Source organism: Microcaecilia unicolor, chromosome 11 (assembly GCF_901765095.1).
Source record: "Microcaecilia unicolor chromosome 11, aMicUni1.1, whole genome shotgun sequence".
In the NCBI taxonomy this organism is placed as follows: Eukaryota; Metazoa; Chordata; class Amphibia; order Gymnophiona; family Siphonopidae; genus Microcaecilia; species Microcaecilia unicolor.
In genome coordinates this window covers 134,130,830-134,153,952 of record NC_044041.1, presented here as the reverse complement: position 1 = coordinate 134,153,952, position 23,123 = coordinate 134,130,830, and the positions used below count along the sequence as shown (strand labels likewise).

Sequence of the window (23,123 nt, the reverse complement as noted above, 5' to 3'; positions counted from 1 at the left end):
TGTGGCTAGGTCTGCTAATTAAAGTTCGTTAAGCTTTAGTCTCAACTGGTGCAGTTTCCCCAGCCCTTTAGTGTCCGCTGGCTTCTCTTTATGCTCCTGCTCTATTCTCCGCAATTCCTCCCTAAGGTTATTCTCCTGTTCTGTGCGGGTTTTAGTAATGTGGGCCCGTAACGCAATCAAGTGCCCACGAATCACCACTTTGAGACCCTTCCACAGACTGGCCGTATGGATTTCTCCCACATCATTGTATTCAAGATATTCTACAATATATTTTTCTATCACTGGAACATTCTTCGTGTCATGTAGGATAGCCTCATCCAGTCTCCAATATCTGGGGCCTATAAATTTGGAACCAGCTCGAATTACTAGTGTCACTGGAGAGTGGTCAGACCATGTTCGTGGTTCAATAGATAGCTTCTGTTCTTTATTTGCCAGCGCCCCATCACCCAGCCAGCAGTCTATTCTAGAATAGGAGTGATATTTGGATGAATAGTATGTGTAATCTTTCTTAGGCCCCTGGTTCGCCCTCCATAGATCTATCAGTCCCCATCGGGTCATAAAGCATTTTAACAATTTCCTATCAGTTTTAGCATATGGAGCTTGGCCTGTGGAATTGTCTAGTGGCAGGTGTATAGTCACATTGAAGTCTCCCCCTACTAACAATAAACCCTGTTGATGTCGCTGCAAAGCCTGCTCTATCTGCTCTATATGTGGGCCTTGTCCCTGATTTAGGGCATATACGTTAAGTATAGTGTATTGGACATTGTATAGGGAGACCACCATCAATAGAAACTTACCCTCTTTGTCAGTTATATTCTTTAGCACCTGCCAAGGGTGTGTCCCAGCTAACGCTATCATCACCCCTCTCTTTTTTGGGGTGGCTGCACAAGATGAGAAACACATTATAGGGTAGCGCTTATAATATACTAACTTCTCATAGCATTTTTTAAGATGTGTCTCTTGTAAGAGACACATTGCGCCTGCATGAGTGGGAAAATGTGGAATATACAGTGGTGGAAATAAGTATTTGATCCCTTGCTGATTTTGTAAGTTTGCCCACTGACAAAGACATGAGCAGCCCATAATTGAAGGGTAGGTTATTGGTAACAGTGAGAGATAGCACATCACAAATTAAATCCGGAAAATCACATTGTGGAAAGTATATGAATTTATTTGCATTCTGCAGAGGGAAATAAGTATTTGATCCCCCACCAACCAGTAAGAGATCTGGCCCCTACAGACCAGGTAGATGCTCCAAATCAACTCGTTACCTGCATGACAGACAGCTGTCGGCAATGGTCACCTGTATGAAAGACACCTGTCCACAGACTCAGTGAATCAGTCAGACTCTAACCTCTACAAAATGGCCAAGAGCAAGGAGCTGTCTAAGGATGTCAGGGACAAGATCATACACCTGCACAAGGCTGGAATGGGCTACAAAACCATCAGTAAGACGCTGGGCGAGAAGGAGACAACTGTTGGTGCCATAGTAAGAAAATGGAAGAAGTACAAAATAACTGTCAATCGACAAAGATCTGGGGCTCCACGCAAAATCTCACCTCGTGGGGTATCCTTGATCATGAGGAAGGTTAGAAATCAGCCTACAACTACAAGGGGGGAACTTGTCAATGATCTCAAGGCAGCTGGGACCACTGTCACCACGAAAACCATTGGTAACACATTACGACATAACGGATTGCAATCCTGCAGTGCCCGCAAGGTCCCCCTGCTCCGGAAGGCACATGTGACGGCCCGTCTGAAGTTTGCCAGTGAACACCTGGATGATGCCGAGAGTGATTGGGAGAAGGTGCTGTGGTCAGATGAGACAAAAATTGAGCTCTTTGGCATGAACTCAACTCGCCGTGTTTGGAGGAAGAGAAATGCTGCCTATGACCCAAAGAACACCGTCCCCACTGTCAAGCATGGAGGTGGAAATGTTATGTTTTGGGGGTGTTTCTCTGCTAAGGGCACAGGACTACTTCACCGCATCAATGGGAGAATGGATGGGGCCATGTACCGTACAATTCTGAGTGACAACCTCCTTCCCTCCGCCAGGGCCTTAAAAATGGGTCGTGGCTGGGTCTTCCAGCACGACAATGACCCAAAACATACAGCCAAGGCAACAAAGGAGTGGCTCAGGAAGAAGCACATTAGGGTCATGGAGTGGCCTAGCCAGTCACCAGACCTTAATCCCATTGAAAACTTATGGAGGGAGCTGAAGGTGCGAGTTGCCAAGCGACAGCCCAGAACTCTTAATGATTTAGAGATGATCTGCAAAGAGGAGTGGACCAAAATTCCTCCTGACATGTGTGCAAACCTCATCATCAACTACAGAAGACGTCTGACCGCTGTGCTTGCCAACAAGGGTTTTGCCACCAAGTATTAGGTCTTGTTTGCCAGAGGGATTAAATACTTATTTCCCTCTGCAGAATGCAAATAAATTCATATACTTTCCACAATGTGATTTTCCGGATTTAATTTGTGATGTGCTATCTCTCACTGTTACCAATAACCTACCCTTCAATTATGGGCTGCTCATGTCTTTGTCAGTGGGCAAACTTACAAAATCAGCAAGGGATCAAATACTTATTTCCACCACTGTAAGTAACAAATAAATAAATAAATAAATAAACTACATCCGCTTTTAGGCGCTGTATCTCTTTAAACATTAATTTGCATTTCATAGGCGAATTAAGCCCCCTCACATTCATAGTTACACATGTGATCACTTTATCTGCCATTTCTAATCATATATCATGTGATACAACCACCACTTAGTTTCTCCCTCCCTATTCCCTTCTCCCCTCCCCACCCAACCTTAAACCATAACCAACATGTCCCTCTCACCCGATGGGACATGTCTTTGGAGTTATGACTCAATGTCCCGACATCTTCGCCAGCTTGCTGAATATGTCTGGCCCTCTAACTGATAGTCAAAGTAATCCTCTCATCATTTCCGCTCTACATCCAAACAGAAAAAGTTGCAATCTTTGTAATCCATAGGGAAACTCTAGCTTACGTGGCCTTTTCCACTATAGTTGTATGTCCCGATATTTGCCGTCTCAGGCGTCCACGCCCCTGGGAGACCCGTTGCCATTTGGATTTATGGCTCTTTGATGGGTCCTTTAGTGTTTGTGATCGACCTGTTTCCGCCGACGACTCCGGATCCATATAGTCTTAGGCCTCATCGATCGATGTTACTCTTCGCTGTTTGCCTTCCCGATAGAATACTAGGGCGAATGGGTGCTGCCATTTATATTTAATGCCATCTGCTCGCAGGCGTTCTGTCAGCAGGCGTAATGCTCTTCTGCGCTTAAGTGTTGTAGCTGATATATCGTGAAATAATTCTATAGGGTATGTTTCCCAGATAATAGGCCCGTTCGCCCTCGCCTTATGCATGACGTCTTCTTTAGTCTTAAATTCTGTGAAACATGCCACAATATCCTTGGGCACATTAGCTTTACGCGAGCCCAACGCCCGGTGTGCTCGCTCTATTCGGATGGATTTGGGGGCCACAACCTGTTCTGGCGTGGATAGAAGATAGGCTGCCAATGCCTGAACCACTTGCTCACTTTTATTATACTCCGGTATTTCAGGGAGGCCCCTTATCCTAATGTTTGCCCGTCGGCTCCTGTTCTCAAGGTCTTCCACCTTGTCAGTGAGAAACCGTACCTCTGACTGCTGTTCCAGCAATTGCCTCTCAATCGCATTTATAGAGTCCGCATGTTCCTCTAGGCCAGCCTCAGTCTCATTGACTCTGTTTCCCAGCTCTTTTATCTCTCCCCGCAGGTCTGCCCCCAACTGAGCAAATTCTCTGCGCATTTCTTTCATCTCCGATTTTATATCCTGGAACCATGTTCGCAGCTGGTCCCATTTATCAGGCTGCATATCACCATCTCCGTCTTCGCCATTGTCTTTAGGGTCCGCCGGCGAGCATGGCCTCATGGCACTCATGTTTGCGCCTTTTTCCGCGGCCTGTGTATCTGGCACCTGTTCTCAATGCCGAAATGCGAAGGCGTTTAGATTCGTCGTTTTAAGCTTGGAATTCGACATCGTTAGGTCTGCGACCTTTCTTCTCGCTTCCAGTGCTTTTAAAATCCACCCAAGGGCTCAGACAGCAATATTTTTATCTCCTTTTTAAGCTGGCTATCAGGAGCTCCGCTTTCAGGCTGCCATTGCGGAGTGTGACGTCACTTCCTCCAGAAACGGGCCTTTTTTTACTAGTTGTTGTTATAATATTCTTTCCAAGCTTTATAATGACTGTTACATTGATTTCAAAATTTAGCTTGATATTGCATATTTAAATGTAATGCCAAGAAATGTAGAGTGATGCACTTGGGGGTGCATAAACCCTAAAGACAGATACCGGATAGGAGGGGAGAGATTAGTAAGCTCGACTCAGGAGAGAGACCTTGTGGTGTTGGTGTCTGAGGATCTAAAGGTGAAGAAACAATGCGACAAGGTGAAGGCCATGACCAGAAAGATGCTAGGCTGCATAGAGAGGGGCATAACCAGCAGAAGAAAGGAGGTGTTGATGCCCCTCTACAAGTCGTTGGTGAGGCCCCACTTGGAGTATTGTGTTCTGTTTTGGAGGCCGTATCTTGCTAAAGATGTATAAAGACTGGAAGCGGTGCAAAGAAAAGCTACAAAAATGGTATGGGATTTGCGTTGCAAACCGTACAAGGAGAGACTTGCTGACCTGAACATGTATACCTTGGAGGAAAGGGGAAACAGGGGTGACATGATACAGACGTTCAAATATTTGAAAGGTATTCATCCGCAAACGAACCTTTTCTGGAGAAGGGAAGGCAGTAGAACTAGAGGGCATGAATTGAGGTTGAAGGGGGGCAGACTCAGGAGTATTGTCAAGAAGTATTTTTTTACTGAGAGGGTGGTGGATATGTGGAATGCCCTCCCGTGGGAGGTGGTGGAGATGAAAACAGTAATGGAATTCAAATATGCATGGGATAAACACAAAGGAATCCTGTTTAGAAGGAATGGTTCCGTGGAATCTTAGCGTAGATTAGGTTGCGACGCCGGTAATTGGGAAATGAAACCAGTGCTGGGCAGACTTCTACGGTCTACGCCCTGATAATGACTAAATAGATAGGGATGGGCTGGAGTGTAAAGCTTTTATGTTTGTACTAGCCTTGTTTGAAAGAAAAAGAGTGGGTAACAGATGTTCATAAGTGGAATGTTTTTCAAGAAATTCAGAAGTCTTATTGGTCTACTCTATCCCATAAAGAACAAAGTTTACTCTATCCCATAAAGAACAAAGTTTACTTCTGAATAGATAATTGTAATGAATCCTGAATGTTTCAATGTTTCGTGTTTTATTTTATTTATTTTACTTATTTTGTTCTATTTTTATTAGGTGTATAAGGCTGGACAATGCTAGGGTGTATCCAAATTATTCCTGCAACTACTACTACTAGTAGTTGTTTTTCTTAATTTTTCTTCTTTTCTTTTTCTTAATGTTTGCCTTCTAAGTAGTTCATTGTTTTATTTTGTTGTTTTAGTCATCATATCTGTTTCCATTTATTCTTGCTTTTTGTCTTAGCCCATGCCATAGTTGGGATTAGATATTTATGGATAGGAGGGCTAGTTTTCTTAGTTTATTAGTTCCATTAGTGTTTTTAAGTTGATTTATGGTGCAGTAAATTTCTAAAATGTTTGATGATATGATATTAGGTTTTTTTTATACTGTAACTACTATTAATATTGCTACTCAGTGTTATTAATGCATGCAGATCAGAGTAAACTGTATACGTATTGTTGCAGTTCATCTCCTTCTGAGTTTCATATACTTTTATCAGTCATATATATTTTTTTTTTTGTTACATTTGTACCCCGCGCTTTCCCACTCAAGGCAGGCTCAATGCGGCTTACATGGGGCAATGGAGGGTTAAGTGACTTGCCCAGAGTCACAAGGAGCTGCCTGTGCCGGGAATCGAACTCAGTTCCTCAGTTCCCCAGGACCAAAGTCCACCACCCTAACCACTGGGCCACTCCTTCACTCAAGAGAAGTTTTAAAAAATAGGGTGGACTAAGCCATGTCTTGCAAACAGACTCAGCGAAATAGTCCTCATGAGAAGGCTGAGTCCATGCCTGCCTTAGTCCATTGGACTTCTGGCCAGACTCTGGGTGGGAGTGCCAATGATGTCTTCTCCTGGGCTCCAAGGGAGCTCCCTGCCCTGCTGGACTAGAAAGAAGCACCATCTTAATTGGCACAGGCTCCAATGCCCAGTGGAGCACTGGCATCAAGGCGTGGCCAACAGAATGCGATTTTACAATATCAATTTCTCTGGTAACATCTGATCGCAAATAACACAAACCAGGACTAATAGCCACCAACTCAATAAAAGTGCTTATAACAGTTCATACCAGTATCATATATAGAAATATTTTTTTGTATGTAGAGTACCCTCAGATATTTTCCACTATTACTGCAGTCAATAATGCTGCTACAGAGTGGCATAGCATTTCTTTCATCGGATAACTCTGACAGAATTTTTTAGGGAGCAACACTTGCTCATATTTTCATGCTTCCCAATCACCTTTATGCTATAAAATCACTACTTGCTTAAAAATGTATACTTGGTGAAAACTGTGCACTTATCTTGCCTCGCTGAAAAGTTCTTCAATCACCTTCCCCTGAAACCGCCCGACTCTGCGGGTTTCAATCACTTTCCTCAGGGACAAGGGTTAAGGCTGCATAATTCTTTTCTGTTAAAGCTGCATGATTCTTTTCTTCCTCCAGCAATCAACAAGACAAAGCAAGACCTAATGCCTGCTTGTTCCCTGTGGCTTATAAGGCATCCGGCTCCACGTAAGGTCGGAAGTGACGTCATGATAACAACTAACTTTATACATAAAATATACTAGGACACAGTCAGACAACTGAACTGCATACATCTCTGCAGGCCACCCTAGATCAAATTATAGTGTTCCATTCCACATTTTCGTTAAGTCCCTGAGGAATCACTGTCTGTAAAGTAAAAATCCACCACTGCTCCCGTTTAGCCAGTGCAGAAGCCCAATCCATTCTCTTCATTGAAATAGGAACATGATCAATGATAAACCAACGTAAGTCTGCAAATGTGTGTTTAAATTGTTCACAATGGGCTACCTGTTGGCGTGGCCAACAGGCAGGGCATGGGTCTCTAGGATCAGCTATGACAGTACCAAAGCTGATACCGATGCCTTTGATGCATCTGTATCACATCAAGCCAAGATACACTCCAGCTCCTCCTTTTACATGACCTGGAACCACTCCTCAAGGGCATGCATCAGTAAAGGCATTGGTAAAGGCAAGGCTGGTGCCAGTGCAGGGACAGCCTGAAAAGATAGTGGGGTCAAATCAGAGGCCTGGTACTAACTCCGGTGAGGCTGTTGTGTCAGTACCAACAACTCCATGGATGGGGAGTGGTTCTCACGGCAACAAAACTTCTTGGGTACTAATAACGCCAGTGTCCCAGAGCTGCTGGCACCATGCTTCAAGGAGATCTGATATTGATGCTTCTTCGCTTCCATTCAATGCACGACATTGGGCTCTCTCGGTACTGATGAGGACAACATCAAATCTTTCTGTTTCCTCAGTGTGGGATCTAGGGATGCTCAGTCCCAACAGGCACTATTGTCACTCAACATCGAGGCAGGCAGAGACCTTATCAGTGCTGGTACATCCCCAGTGTCCAGGGCTGCTCTAGTCATGGGGACCGATACCTCTGATGCCTTTGTCGATGGACCAGACTTATAAACGTCAAAAGGTCTGGTCCTTTTCAGCATCTGAGGACAGAGCTTACAATTAGAGGCTCTGTGGTCAGGATCTAGGCATGGAAAGCACCAGTTGTCAGAGTCTGTCACAGACATGACCTTGCCATATTGAGAACATTTTTTAAAACAACTGGGAGTTTCATGCTCCCAAAAACTTCCAGTTGTTTTAAAAAATCAAATAGCTGAATTGTTGGGGAAAAGGGGAAAAATCAGGGCCACAGAGCTCAGGCCTAATCGGGCCAGAGAGCCACAGAAAGTTAAAGGAGTGGCCTAGTGGTTAGGGTGGTTAGGGTGGTGGACTTTGGTCCTGGGGAACTGAGGAACTAAGTTCAATTCCCGGCACAGGTAGCTCCTTGTGACTCTGGGCAAGTCACTTAACCCTTTATTGCCTGCCGTGTTGAGCCTGTCATGAGTGGGAAAGTGCGGGGTACAAATAAAAACAAAAAAAATACAGATAAAAACTAATAAGGAGGAGGAAGTGACGTCATCCGAACAAATGGCAGCTTGAATGAATAGCTCCGTTCGGGACTATTTATAAAGTAAGCGATTCGCCGTTTCTGGCCCCCTCGGTGCTGGGAAAATACCTGGAGAAAGTGTAAATGCCGCCTAGAAAAAGTTTAGAAAAGTTCCGCTTTTTGGCGCATAGACAGGAGAAAGCGGGAGTTGGAACTGTAGGCGAGGCAGAGGAGAGTGGGAACATGGCGGCAATGCAATCGGAGTCGGAAGAAGAAAGCGCGGGCTTACATGACCGTGCAGTGGGAGAAGAGGTGACGGAGCGTGAGCTGGTACAGTGGCTTAAGGAGCTCCGGGAAGACATGGCAGGCGTCAGGAGTGATGTGAAGGAGTCCCTGCGCGATATTAAGAACGAGCTGGGTGAGCTGGGAACACGAGTAGGGGCTGTGGAAGAATCGGTAGAGGAGATTCGTGAGGAGTTGTCTTCAGTGAAAGAAACTGGCACTCAGCATGCTGAGGCTCTGCAGGAGGTAAAAGACCAGCTGGAAGAGCTTGAGAACAGGTCTAGGAGGAATAACCTCCGCTTTAAAGGTATTCCTGAGACTGCAGAGTTTCGTGACTGTGTTAAGGTGGTGGAGGACTTTTGTAACTTTGTGATGGGGTCTGGTGAGGAGAGTGAGTCCACCACGTGGCAGATACAGAGGGCTCATCGAAGTCTGGGTCCTATGAGAGAGGGTGCTGTGAGAGATATTATCGTTTGCTTTGCGGATTTTCCAACTAAGGAGCGCATATTGGCTAAAGCGCGACAGCAGCAAACATGGGATTGGCGAAACTGCAAAATCAGCGTTTTTCAGGATTTGGCATGGGCCACACTACAGAAGCGGCGGGCCTTCCAAGAGGTCACTAGATTTATGCGCTATCGCTGGATATTTCCATTCGCAGTTTGGATGTCGGTCGATGGGAAATCAAGGAAGGTGAAATCGGTATCAGAGGCATGGGTGGCCCTGAAGGAGATGGGATGTAAAGATCTGCCGATGATGGGGGAGTCCACTACCCAAGGAAAGGAGCTGAGAGCGGCCTCTCAGAGATTGACATCTCGGTGGCGTACAGTGGGGGCTGATGGACGCAAAAGACAACAGAGTGCTACTTGAAGGGACATTGATGGTTCTTAGATGACTAGGTGTGAACTTGGGGTGTAGCCATTTGGGGGGCTCTTAGGATTGGCGATGTTTGGAGGTTATGTATTTGCTTTGATTTGTTTAGGGGGGAGGGGGTGGGGTAGGGTTGATGTGGAGTGTTGAGATTGGGAGGGGGTGGGGGATGGTTAGGGAGGTTGGTTGAGGGGGGGTGGGGGAGGGGAGCTTGAGGTATGAGGGGAAGGGGGGTTAGGGGTGAATCGATAGAGGAGTTTTGAGCCATTTGGGAGATGTTAATTCCTCACGGGATGGCAGGCTCATCTGGAGCTGGGTCGGCCAGTTGGAATGGGGGGGTGGGAGGAAGGGGGGGCAGAGGGGGTCGGGGGGTGGGTTTGAGGGGACGAATGGGGGGAGGGGGGAGTGCTGGGCCAGAGACAATGGTAGTTGGATCCTGGAATGTAAATGGACTGAACAATCCGGGGAAGAGAAGCATAGTTTTCAAAGAATTGGGCAGACTTCAGTGGGATATTGTATTTCTCCAAGAAACTCATTTGCGTCCACGAGACCTCCCGATGTTAAATAGGAAGGCATTTGAATTAGTGGTGGCCCATCAGGGGAGGGAGGGCAGGAGGGTAGGGGGGTAGCCATTTTAGTGATGGAGGGGTTTGGGTTGGTGGTTAATCAGCAATTTAAGGATTCGACTGGGAGATGTGTGGCAGTTCGAGGAGAATGGCAAGGTATGGGAATTACACTGGTTAATGTGTATGCTCCTAATTCTGGTCAGGCGGGGTTTTTTCGTAAGCTTTTGGGGGAGTTACAAGAATTTGTGCAGGGGCCGGTTGTGGTAGGAGGGGATTTCAATGTTACGCCCAATGCGCGGTTGGATCACTCCTTGGGGGGTGGTTACTGTAGTAGGAGAAGTAGAAGAGCGTTGGAAGAGTTTTTTCGTGGACTGGAGATGGTAGATAGCTGGCGACTGATGCATCCAACACAACGGAATTATACGTTTTATTCCCATGGTAGTAATGCGTATACTCGTATTGATGGTATCTGGGTGCATCGTAATTTGTGGGGAGCCATGAGGAGGGCGGAGATAGAGCATATTCAGATATCAGACCATGCCCCTACTTGGGTTACTTTGGTGGGTTCCTTAGGGGGAGCAAAGAAGGGGTTTTGGAGGTTGAATGAATCACTACTGGGGGATGTGCAGGTAGTGGAGGCGGTCAGGAAGGCTATTGGGGACTATAGAGAGTTTAATGATAATGGAGAAGTGAGGGATGGAACTTTGTGGGATGCAATGAAGGCTGTGATGAGGGGGGTCTTTGTCCAATGGGGGTCTCGAAGGAAGAGGGAGAGGGCCCGGTTAGATTTGAATCTGAGGCGGCGATTAGTAGATTTTGGAGACTCGACATAAGAGGTCGCATGATCAAGGGGTTTGGCGTGAGCTTTGTAAGGTTAGGCAGGAACTTTCTGGGTTGCAGGCGAGGGAGGTAGAGTTTGCACTTGCTAAATTGAGACAAGGCTTTTTTGAATTTGCTAATAAAGGTGGAGCAAAATTAGCCAGATATTTGAGGGGCAGGAGGACAAGATTAAATGTTCAAAAAATTAAAAATGGAAAGGGGGAGTGGTGTTATTCAGATTCGGCAATTCAGGATTGTTTTCTTAGTTATTATAGGGAACTATACAGGGAAGAGGGTGGAGTTTCAAGGGCTGAGATTGGGCATTTTTTGGATAAAATTCAGTTGCCTAGGCTTACTGATGCAGAGCAGGGGCAACTGAGCGAGGATATTAGGGATGAGGAGGTTTTAGGGGTTATAAAGAATTTGAAGAACGGGAAGGCTCCGGGATTGGATGGGTTTTCGGGGAAATTTTATAAGGTATTTCAGGGAGATGTGGGGGATCTTTTAGTCCGGGTGGGGAATGGGGTGTTAAAAGGGGAAAACTTGCCACAGTCCATGGTGGAAGCTGGAATTACAGTTTTGAGGAAACCAGGGAAGGACCCCACTTTGTGTGGGGCGTATCGGCCCATTTCTCTCCTTAATGTAGATGCCAAAATTTTGGCGAAAGTGTTGGCTAACAGACTGCGAAGGGTGTTGCCGAATCTTGTTCATAAGGATCAATCTGGGTTTGTGTCAAGGAGGACTGTGGGGGATAATATCAGACGCACTATCCATTTATTGTGGTCAGCTCAGCAGAGGACAGACCCAGTGGCCTTTTTAGCATTAGATGCTGAGAAGGCCTTTGATAGGGTGAAATGGGTATATTTGGAAGAAGTGTTGTATCGGATGGGGTTGGGTGGTAATTTTAGTGCATGGATATCAGCATTCTACACAAAACCAAGGGCGTGTATACGGGTTAATAATAAATTTACATCATTCTTTGAGATTGAGAGGGGAACTCGTCAGGGATGTCCTCTTTCGCCCTTGTTATTTGCGATGTATATGGAACCCTTGGCGATTTGTCTTCGGGAGCATAGGGAGTTGGAGGGGTTGTGGGTTGGGAGGCAGGAACATCGGGTAGCATTATTCGCAGATGACGTGTTATTGTATCTTCGGAATCCGGGAAATACATTGAAGGTAGTGTTGGAGATCTTCCGAGACTTTGGTCAGGTAGCGGGATTATCCATTAATATGGACAAGAGTGAATTGATGGGAGTTAATATTTCTGATGTAGAGGGAGCTAAGTTGCAAGAAATAGTTCCATTCCGTTGGGTCAATAATACATTTAGATATTTGGGGATTCAGATTCCTAGAGTGGTCCAGGATTTGTTTCGAGTGAATTATGACCCGGTAATGCAACAGATTAAGGGTGATTTGATGAGGTGGAGAGGGCTTTGGTTGTCGTGGTGGGGCAAAATCGCGGTGGTAAAAATGAACGTCTTGCCGAGGTTGTTATTTTTGTTTCAGACCTTGCCAGTGCCTATCCCTAAGAAGGCGCTGAGTAAAATCCAAAGCATGATTTATAGCTTTATTTGGGGAGGAAAGAGGCCTCGTATAAGACGAGAGATATTGTGGGGTGCTCTAGAGCAGGGAGGGAGGGCAGTGCCGAACGTAGAATGGTATTATCTGGCTGCGCAATTGAGGATAATATTGGATTGGGATGTAGCACAGGGAAAGGCGGGGGTAGTAATTGAACAGGAGTTTTCTGGGTTGCAACCCCTGGGTACGTTGCTCTGGGATTCACAGGGAGGAAGGGAGGGGGGAGGAGGAGGAGTAGCTAATCCCTTTTTGAGTCATTTGCTAAAAGTTTGGCAGGAGGCTAGAAAGCGGTGGAGAGGGGTGGTCAGGGTTTCTACGTTGGCTTCTCTGAATTGGGAGGGTAAGTTTAGAGTGGGGCAATGGGATAGAACCTTTTTTAGATGGGCGCAATTGGGACTAGTTAGATTTCGGGATGGCTTTCGGGGGGGCAGGTGGGCATCCTTTGAATATCTTAGGGATAGGTTTGGTTTATTGGAGGGGGATTTTTTTGCCTATATGCAAATACGGCATTTTGCTATACAGCAGGGTTGGTTGAGGGGAGATCCAATTAAAGGGGAGTATTTGGAAAATCTTTGGATGTTAGTGGGGAAACATCCAAGGCCTATATCGATCATATATAAGTATATAAGAGGATGGAAAAGGAGTAAGCATAAGTTTATGCAGGCCTGGGAACGGGATTTGGGGAAGACCTTTACGGATGAGGAATGGGAAAAGATTTGGGGGGGGGTACGAGCAAGTTCAGTGTGTGTGCTAGTTCAAGAGAATGCATACAAAATAATTACCCGGTGGTATTATACACCGGACAGACTTCATAAAATGTTTCCTCTAGTATCTGATATATGTTGGAGATGCGGGGAGGCACGGGGTTCCTTTTTGCATGTTTGGTGGGAATGTGAGGGGTTATTTTCTGTGTGGGAGTCGGTGGGTGGGGCACTTTCTGAACTGCTTCAAGAGCCTATACCTTTGTCTCCCCAAGTTTGCTTATTAGGGCTCAGCCCGATCAAGTTGCAGTGGTGGCAAGAGAGGTTGTTCCGGTGGGGACTAGCGGCAATAAAGTGTTTGATTGCAGCTACTTGGAAATCTTCTCTTCCGCCTAGCATGGATCAATGGAAGGGGAAGGTGCGGTATCTATTTCACTTGGAGAGACAAACAGCTGCAAGAAGGGATTGTTTTTGGATCCGTCAAAGAGGGTGGAAATTGTTGGAGGGGAAATTATTATCTTTGGCTTAATGGGAAAGGGAGGGGGAGTAGGGGGAGGGGGGATAAGGGGGTTGAGGGATAATGTAATCTGTTAGAAGGTTATGAATAAGTTGCTGAAGGTTTCTATATAGGGGACTTAGGGGTTTAAACCTTCTAGTTAGGTTTGGGGAGGTATTGGCTGGGGGGGGGGATAAAAAAAACTATGAAAACAAAAATCTTGAAGTTGGGTTGCTCTATTGAAAACAATGGAGGGTTTTGGAGGGGTTAAGTTGTGTTGCTTTCCCGACATATGCATCAGGCATGGCAGTATTGAATGTTTTCTTTTGTAATGTTGAATATTTCAATAAAAAAATTTATTGAAACAAAAAAAACTAATAAGGAAAAATAACAGAAAAAGGAAAAGAAAAATGGTCCTATGCCACTTACAAGAGAAGGCTACCAAAAAGGTATTGAAGGTTGCCAAACAAAATGCACTGAGGAGAGCATACACAAAAGATGTCCTCTCTGCCCCTCAGAAAAAAAGACTCCTTGGTCCTGTGCAGCCGAAGTGGGCAACAAGGTGCCAGGACTTGGTCAGATCACCCATCAGTAGTAATAGGCTGTCCTGCTTGTCCTTGGAGAAACAGTAGAAAATTCAATCTACATGTATCATTTTCTGACTCCTCCTAAAACATTGCCCCAGGAATGCCTCTCCTAAATGCGGCTGAAAATCTGTATATTCTGGAACATGCAAGCATTTAGCTATATTTAGGGAAGAAAATTTTCAGACATCTAATTTATCTGCATTAATTGTTATTTGTCACAAAAATGGATTTGAACACTGTGCACATAATTATATCAGGAGGTGGTTGTTGATTGGCTGAGTTTGTACCCTTACAAAATAAACATGGGCGTGAGCTTCAGATCCATACACTCCAGTTTATAGTCTCTCACAATCTCCAGATCATCAGGGAGAGGCTGATTTACACCCCTTGCATATTGTTCCAGTTTCCAGCTTTACACCTAGATAACCAATTTCCCCACCTTCTGCCCAACCACCATCCTGTACTTTTAAGGAAAATGCTTTGGGAACAGGCCTGCAGCTATTTATAGGCTGAAGGTATACAATAGGATCCAAAGTGGAAAATGAAACAGGAAATGCCATTATGATTTCTCTGATGATAAAGTAAGGTAAACTAGTCTGCTCCTCAACTCCCCATCTACCCCACATCTTACCTGAAAGCGCAGAATGATGGTCCAGATGAGGCCAAGGGTCAACCGGTGATTTCCATCCACAATGTCATGGGACCCCATGTTCTCCAGGTGCACCTTCTGTTCTTTCAGGAACTGCAGGGCCTTGTCCACGTTCTCCAAGCAGTGAATGCGCATTCGGCCCTTAGTGGGCTTGGGCTGTGGAGAAAAGCATAGATATATTAATAGCAGAGGGGGACCATTTGAGGGGGATGATGCTGAGGGAGGATCAGAGGGGAGATGCCGGGATTGGTGATTTTGAAAAGCTGATTCCATGCACATCTGGGAAAGCTGCATGCTTTTTTTTTTATTAAGAATTTTCTTTTAATATTTACAAAACATAATAAGGAAAATCTCAGAAATAATATCGATTCACAAAAAACTTCACCTGAGGCAGTGTACAGCAAGAATAGGTTGAACATAGGCAATAGACAATTACAGTAAAAATGTGCAAATAAATGCTACTTATGTCAAAAAAATATGCAGTAAAACATTTTAATAGACAGTATAGGATGTAAGCAAAGGTGGAACACATATACAGATAAGATAGAGCAGTGATGGGCAAACTTTTGAGCTTGGTGTGTCAAAATTCGCCAAAAAACCGAGCATAACTCGGGTGGTGTGTCACTTCGAGAAAAAAACCCATAATTTCGCGATATTTATAGTTAAATAACAAAAATGTATAATTGTAATATATAACTGTATTTAATAAACCAAAAACTAATTATTTAACTTACCTGCTTAGTGACTTCTTTGTTCATATGTCAGTCGGTTTCTTTTGTTGGTCTTGATATTATTTAACTTGTGTGGGGTGCCGTGAACTAAGATAAGTGAGAGGGAGGGGGAATTCTTTAACTAATCTGCCTATTAGTGACTTTTTTGTTGCTGAATTTCATTGGCTAAATCTTCAATTGAAGGTTGGTATTTTGTACACTTCAAGCCCAAGCAAGCGCTACTAACTTCATCTGTCAATCTGTTTCTTTTGTTGGTTTTGATATTATTTAACGCTGAGAATAAGGTTTCACAAAAGTACATAGAGGGAAAAATTGTGAGTAAAGCCATTGCTATATTTTTCAGGGTGCTAAAAGTGTCTGGTAATTGGTTCCAGGCACTCCAAATTTCCTGTTCGTAGTGGCACTCCTCTTGATTCTCCAAGTGGCACCTTTCCAGATTCTCAAGCTTTGACCTCAAGTCGACAAACACCTGAGCCCAGATGCTGTCTTGAAATTCTACAAGTTGCATCTCCAAATCATCAATTTGCATCCATTGGAAACCATTTAATTCAAAACTACTGTAGACTACTACATCAGGATACTTAATTATTTTCATGGTCTGTTCTAGGTTTCTAAATTGATTAAATCTATCACTGAACTGGTCAAGTAACGAGTCTAAAACATGCTGGTACTTTATATGCAAGGGTTCCATTTCATTTTGTATAGCTGCACTGGCCTTCTCAAAATACTTTGTTACTCGAGGAAAATACTTATAAGTTTTAGTTTCTACATCTCGCTTGAAAATTTTAAGTTTACTTTCAAAAGCTTTTATGTATCCAAACATAACGTCAATACTTTTGCCAAAACCTTGTAACTTTAAGTTCAGTTCATTAATATGAACAGAGAGATCTGTAAAAAACATCAGGGTGTTGACCCACTTATCATCATTGAGCTGAGGAAAGTTTCCCAGATCCTTATCCTCAAGAAATACCTTAATTTCTTCAAAGCACTCCACAAAGCGCTCAAGAACTTTGCCTCGGCTCAGCCATCTTACATTATTGTACATCAGCAGTCCACTGTAGGTGGAATCAACCTCCAGTAAAAGTGCAGAAAATTCTCGCTTGTGAAGGGGGCGAGCAGCTATTAAATTAACTATTTTTGTAACAACTGACATTAAGTCGTTTAAGTCGGTGAATCCTGCCTTGGCACATAAAGCCTCCTGATGGATAATACAATGAAAAGGCACAATCAGATGTCCAATAGCTTCCGTAAACAATTTGACAAATCCGACTTTTTTCCCCACCATGTTTGGTGCCCCGTCTGTCGTCACTGACACAACTTTAGAGATATCAATGCTTAGGTCACGGAATGTTTGTATAACAACCTTACATATTTCGCTTCCTGATGTACTTGTTGGCACTGATACTAACTTTATCAACTCTTCTCTCATTGTGAGACCATCAGAATATCGACCAATAATGGCCAACTGAGCATGTGATGTGACATCAGTAGTTTCATCAAGAGAGATCGAAAAATATTTACAATTACTTATGTCTCTCTTTAATTGATGTTGTACGTTTGTGTTCAGTCTCATTATTCAGTCTTTTATGATATTTCTACTGAGTGGTAACTCAGATATTCTCTTAATAATTGCATCTTTATTCTGCATATCGTGAAATAGAACTGGTGCACATCTTAGGAGAGTTTCTTTAATAAATTCTCCCTCACTGAGTGCTTTTCCATGCTGAGCTATGGAGTGAGCAATGCTCACACTTGCAGATGTTAAATTTGTAGAACCTTTTACAAATTTAAGGATGGAATTAGATTGGCTCTTATAAAAGTGTAGCTGCCTGGAAATGTATTCCTTCCTTCCATCCTCACTTTTTTTCAAGAGCTGGGAATGATTAGTTTCAAAATGTCTATTTATATTCCACGTTCTGCTTACTACCGTTTCAGTATATAGAACGCAAAATGATCTGCCATTTTTTTCTATAATGCCATACATCTCGGTCCATGTCTCTTGAAAGGGTCGGCTACTGCTACTACCACTTCCTTTACTTAACCTTGGTTTTTTATTTTTTGGGTTCTCCATCAGGGGGGCAGTGACAGAAGATAGAATTATAGATAGCCTGTTAGCCCTGCAGGCAATTAGGGGTTAACTAGCCTAACTGACCACCTTATGTAAATTAAGATGGCTGCCGCTATTTCTAATGGCGGGAAACGGCACCCATAGCACATGCCATCGCCTCTCCCAGCCTCCCCCTCACCTCTCAGTAATGATGGTCAATTAGAAATCCATGACACCCCAGAACAGTAGATTTGATGATGGTTGCTGTGGTTATGTGGTTGCTGGTAATGGCGATCACAGGGCCCCCCAAAGATGCGTCCCCCACGGCATTCCGCTGCTCTCTGCTCCGCCGGCCGGAAGTGAGGTCAAAGATCCCCTAACGGCCGTGCAGGAGCCGGGGCAGAGGGAGCAGCAGGGAGGGAACAAGCGGAGGACTCGGAGGGAGCCAATAGGAGTGCACACGGCACCCCCCCCCCCCCCAGCGGGTAAGCATGCACCGGGGGGTGATTTCGCCGGGGGGGGGGAGGTCGCGCTGCACCTGGGGGGGGGGCGCATTTGGCGATCCGCCCCGGGTGTCAGCAAGGAACGCCGCTGCTTCTCTGTATGTGGCCACATGCGGCCGCTTGTCACCGAAAATGGCTACGCGTGTCAGTACTGACACGCGTGTCATAGGTTCGCCATCAGGGAGATAGAGTAACAGGAGTTAGAAAATAAGGGGACTACTTCAAAGAAAGTTACACCTGAAATCAGAACCTGATGCCTTCAAACATGCCGTAGTCACCCCACTCCTCAAAAAACCTTCTCTGGAGCCTATCTCTCCTTCCAACTATCGCCCCATCGCCCTCCTCCCTTTCTTATCCAAGATACTAGAACGTGCTGTCCACCATTGCTGCCTTGACTTTCTTTCTTCTCAAGCTATTCTTGATCCACTCCAATCTGGCTTTCGCCCCCTTAATTCAACTGAAACAGCACTTGCTAAAGTCTCCAATGATCTATTCCTGGCTAAATCCAAAGGGTTCTACTCTATCCTCATCCTTCTTGATCTTTCTGCTGCTTTTGACACTGTTGATCACAACCTACTCCTTGGCACGCTGTCCTCACTTGGATTTCAGAACTCTACTCTTTCCTGGTTTTCTTCTTATCTCTCTCAGCGTACTTTTAGTGTATACTCTGGTGGATCCTCCTCTTCCTCTATCCCGCTCTCAGTGGGTGTACCTCAAGGATCTGTCCTAGGTCCTCTCCTTTTCTCCATCTATATTTCCTCCCTTGGTGCTCTGATCTCAGCCCACAGTTTTCAATATCACCTTTACGCTGATAACTCCCAGATCTATCTCTCCACACCAGAAATCTCGGCAGAAATCCAGGCCAAGATATCTGCCTGCCTGTCTGACATTGCTGCCTGGATGTCTCACCGCCACCTGGAGCTCAATATGTCCAAAACTGAGCTCCTTATCTTCCCACCTAAACCAACCTCTCCCCTTCCCCCACTCTCTATTTCTGTCGACAACACGCTCATTCTTCCTATCTCATCTGCTCGTAACCTTGGGGTCATCTTTGACTCCTCCCTCTCCTTCTCTGTGCATATTCAACAGATTGCTAAAACCTGTCGTTTCTTCCTCTATAATATCGCCAAAATTCGCCCTCACCTTTCTGAGCATGCTACCAGAACCCTCATCCACACTCTCATCACCTCTCACTTGGACTACTGCAACTTTCTTCTCACAGGTCTTCCACTCAGCCATCTCTCTCCTCTTCAATCTGTTCAAAATTCTGCTGCATGATTAATATTTCGCCAAAGTCGCTATGCCCATATCAGCCCTCTTCTGAAGTCACTTCACTGGCTCCCTATCCGTTTCCGTATACAGTTCAAGCTCCTCTTATTAACCTATAAGTGCATTCACTCTGCTAACCCCTCATTACCTCTCCACCCTCATCTCTCCCTACACTCCTTCCCAGAAACTCCGTTCACTAGGCAAATCTCTCCTAATTGCACCCTTCTCCTCCATCGCTAACTCCAGACTCCGTTCCTTTTATCTCGCCGCACCCTATGCGTGGAATAGACTTCCTGAGCCATTACGTCTAGCTCCATCCATGGCCGCCTTCAAATCCGGGCTAAAGTCCTACCTGTTTGATGCTGCTTTTAATTCCTAACTTGTCACCTGCTCGTAACCTTTATCTTGTCTTCCTCTCTTCAATAGTCCCTTTTCCCTATGTGTCCTATCTGTCTGTCCTACCTTGCTTCGTCTATTAAAGACTTGGAAGAAGTGGAGGCTCACTTGTTAGTAATTGTCACATTGTGTAATGTCCTTGGAGAACACCTGCTACTGGGAGTAACTTTGCTTTGGACATTAGCGACCTTGGAGGTGTGTAGAGGGATATCCTGTTCTTCAAGTACTCTGGCCCATTTTCTTTAAGGGCTTTGAAGATAAAAACATAAGAATAGCCATACTGGGTCAGACCAGTGGTCCATCTAGCCCAGAATCCTGCTTCCAACAGTGGCCAATTCAGGTCACAAGTACCTGGCAGAAACTCAAATAATAGCAACATTCCATGATATTGATCCCAGGGCAAACGGTGGCTTCCAACATGTCTATCTCAATAGTAGACTATCCAGCTTATTTTCAAAAGAGAAAGACGCCCATATTTCGACCCAAATCGGGAGATGGGCGTCTTTCTCCTGTGGGCGAACAAATCGGTATAATCGAAAGCCGATTTTGGTCGTCTTCAACTGCACTCTGTCGCAGGAACGAACAAAGTGGACGGGGGCGTGTCGGAGGTGTGGTGAAGGCGTGACTGGGGCGTGGTTATTGGCCGAGGAGAGATGGGCGTCTTTAGCTGATAATCGAAACAAGAAGGGCGTTTTTGACGAGAATTTGGTCCGCTTTATTTGGACCCTTTTTTTTCAGGTCCAAGTCCCAAAAAAGTGCCCCAACTGACCAGATGACCACCGGAGGGAATCGGGATCACCTCCCTTGACTCCCCCAGTGGTCACTAACCCCCTCCCACAAAAAAAAAACCCACTTTACAAACTTTTTTCCCAGCCTGTATGCCAGCCTCAAATGCCGTACCCACCTCCTTGACAGCAGAATGTGTTCTATCCTCTGACAGCCTTTCCCTGGTTCTCGGGTGAGTGTGACACCTTTTCTATTATGCGCACTGCAGAGCCACATCAGCAATGCATTGTGGTGGGTGTAGGGTATTGGGCTCCGTGATTCCACTTGCTTGTGTTAAATGCTCACGATGTTGGTAGTTGGTAGGCTCTACTCCCATGGTGCTTTTCCCTCTGCTTACTGGGTCAGAGTGTGCCCTGTTTTGTTTCCGGTAGTCTATGAGGTAGTGGCCATTTTTGTAAGCCAGTTTTAGCTCCCTTTCACGTATTACCCATGTTACTGAAAGTGGGCATTGTACAGCGAGACATAAGTCTTCAGGTGTCAACTGGTGTGCCAAGGTTGAAAAGCAGCAACAAGTACTAGAGGCCTGGAGCACTTTTAGTGGGTACCGCAGTGCACTTCAGGCAGGCGGACCCAGGCCCATCCCCCCTACCTGTAACACTTGTGCTGGTAAATTGGAGGCCTCCAAAACCCACTGTACCCACATGTAGGTGCCCCCTTCACCCCTAAGAGCTATGGTAGTGTTGTACATTTGTGGGTAGTGGGTTTTGGGGGAGGGGGTTGGGGGCTCAGCACCCGTGGTAAGGGAGCTATGCATGTGGGAGCTGTTTCTGAAGTCCACCGCACTTACCTCTAGGGTGCCCAGTTGGTGTCCTGGCATGTCAGGGGGGCCAGTGTACCACGAATCCTGGCCCCTCCCACGACCAAATGGCTCAGATTGGGACGTTTTTGAGCTGGCCGGTTTTAGTTTCCATTATCGCTAAAAAAACAAAACGCCCAGCTCAGAAACGAACAAATCCATGGCATTTGGTCCGTACAAACCGTATTTTCGAAACAAAAAAAAAGTCGTCCATTTTTTTCGAAAATACGATCTGTCCCTCCTCTTCACATACCCATTTTCGGTCATAGATGCCCATGGAGATAGGCGTTCGCGTTCGATTATGCCCCTCCACGTACTTTTCCTCCAGGAACTTGTCCAAACCTTTTTTAAACCCAGATATGTTAACTGCTGTAACCACATTCTCTGGCAATGAATTCCAGAGCTTAACTTTCACTGAGTGAAAAAATATTTCCTCCTTTCTGCCATATCTGCCACCCAGCTCTGAAGCCACAGTGACTGGTGTGCAGCTACCATGAATGCTATATATACTGGCCAAAATCTAAATAAGGTCATACAGGGCATGTGCCAAAACCGACGTACCTATCTCTAGCTGAGCCACTTCTGGCAGTCCATCTGCACAGCCCTCCATGAGCTCCTCGGGCAATTATTCTATCCATGAAAACAAGTCCTGGCCACCAAAGTATAACAGAGAGTCACTTGTAAAGGTGAACACTTTGAAGGCCTGCTTCAGTAGAGTCTATCCTAAAGTCTCAAGCAACCTTCAGATCCACTCTGCCTTCCACCAGGATAGTAGTCTTCTTTGTAACTGCCAACACATGAGAATCCAGGAGATGATGAACCACCTGCTCTGCCCTCAGAATGGGATAAAGGTACACCATCAACCTAGTCACCTTCAGCCCTGCATCTAGGGTATCCCATTCCACAGCTATCATATCCTTAATGGCTCTAGCATCAGAAAGACTGTGGAGACTCTCTAATACCCTCCAACAGAGGATCCTCCACCTTCTAATTCTCCACTGGCTTTATGTCTGCAATCCTGAGAGCCAAACACCCTTAGGCAATGAGTGAGGACAATTTGATTCTATAAAAATTCTGACTATGGTAGCATCTTCCTCCGGGGAGACCTCTTCCTCTAGGAGCCATTCTTCCTGCTCCCCAAAATAGGGTGGGGACCTTTGATCCCCTCCCTGGGCCCAGAGATCCACAGATGCCACTAACTCCATGGCCAGCAAGTCTTCCTTAAGGGAAAAAAGAGGAGCCCTCCTTAGGTGGTTCTGAGTTCCTATTTCCCATTGCCTGGTCTACCACCATACCAGACATTAGGCAGAAGGCTTTGTGCAAAAGTAGTACAAATGCTTTGCACCTGTCCTGGGTCCACAAAGTTAACTTGTCTCCCTGTCTCTTCTACTGCTTCCAGCTCTATTGCTGTATTATAACACTGGGGTCCTGACTGTTCCTGTCTGGGAGTAATAATAGAGGCATATCCCACCAAAATCAGATTCATTCTAGCCACCGGACCCACCCCAGAAACAGATCCCAGAGCTGTCTCCATGCTTTGCTGCTGACCCTTGCCAGCCACCAGACATTTCTGCTCATGGCCGCACATGCCAGTAATAGCAGGCATCCGAGGCACTTGAGCAGTGAACCCTGCAAATTTGAATAGGCACACATCTGCTCTGACCTTGTGGCCATGCTCATCATGGTGCAGCCACCCACCAAGAGATCTGGTGTCAGCTTCTCAAGGCTAATCGTTTTTGGTCAGAATTTGCTGTACCAAGTATGGAGGATTTTATGTCACTATATAATACGTTTTCTAAATCTTGCTGTGTTTGATATT

The 23,123-nt window shown here is 45.3% G+C and overlaps 1 protein-coding gene across 1 annotated transcript in view; it reads right to left on the bottom strand.

The window, feature by feature from the left end:
• Positions 1–23,123, bottom strand: part of SPTBN2 (spectrin beta, non-erythrocytic 2) — a 1,201,559-nt gene that overhangs the window by 998,359 nt on the left and 180,077 nt on the right. The window contains exon 3 of the mRNA XM_030217767.1: positions 14,759–14,932. Coding sequence (XP_030073627.1) covers positions 14,759–14,932 — 174 coding nt within the window. The remainder of the gene's footprint in view (positions 1–14,758; positions 14,933–23,123) is intronic.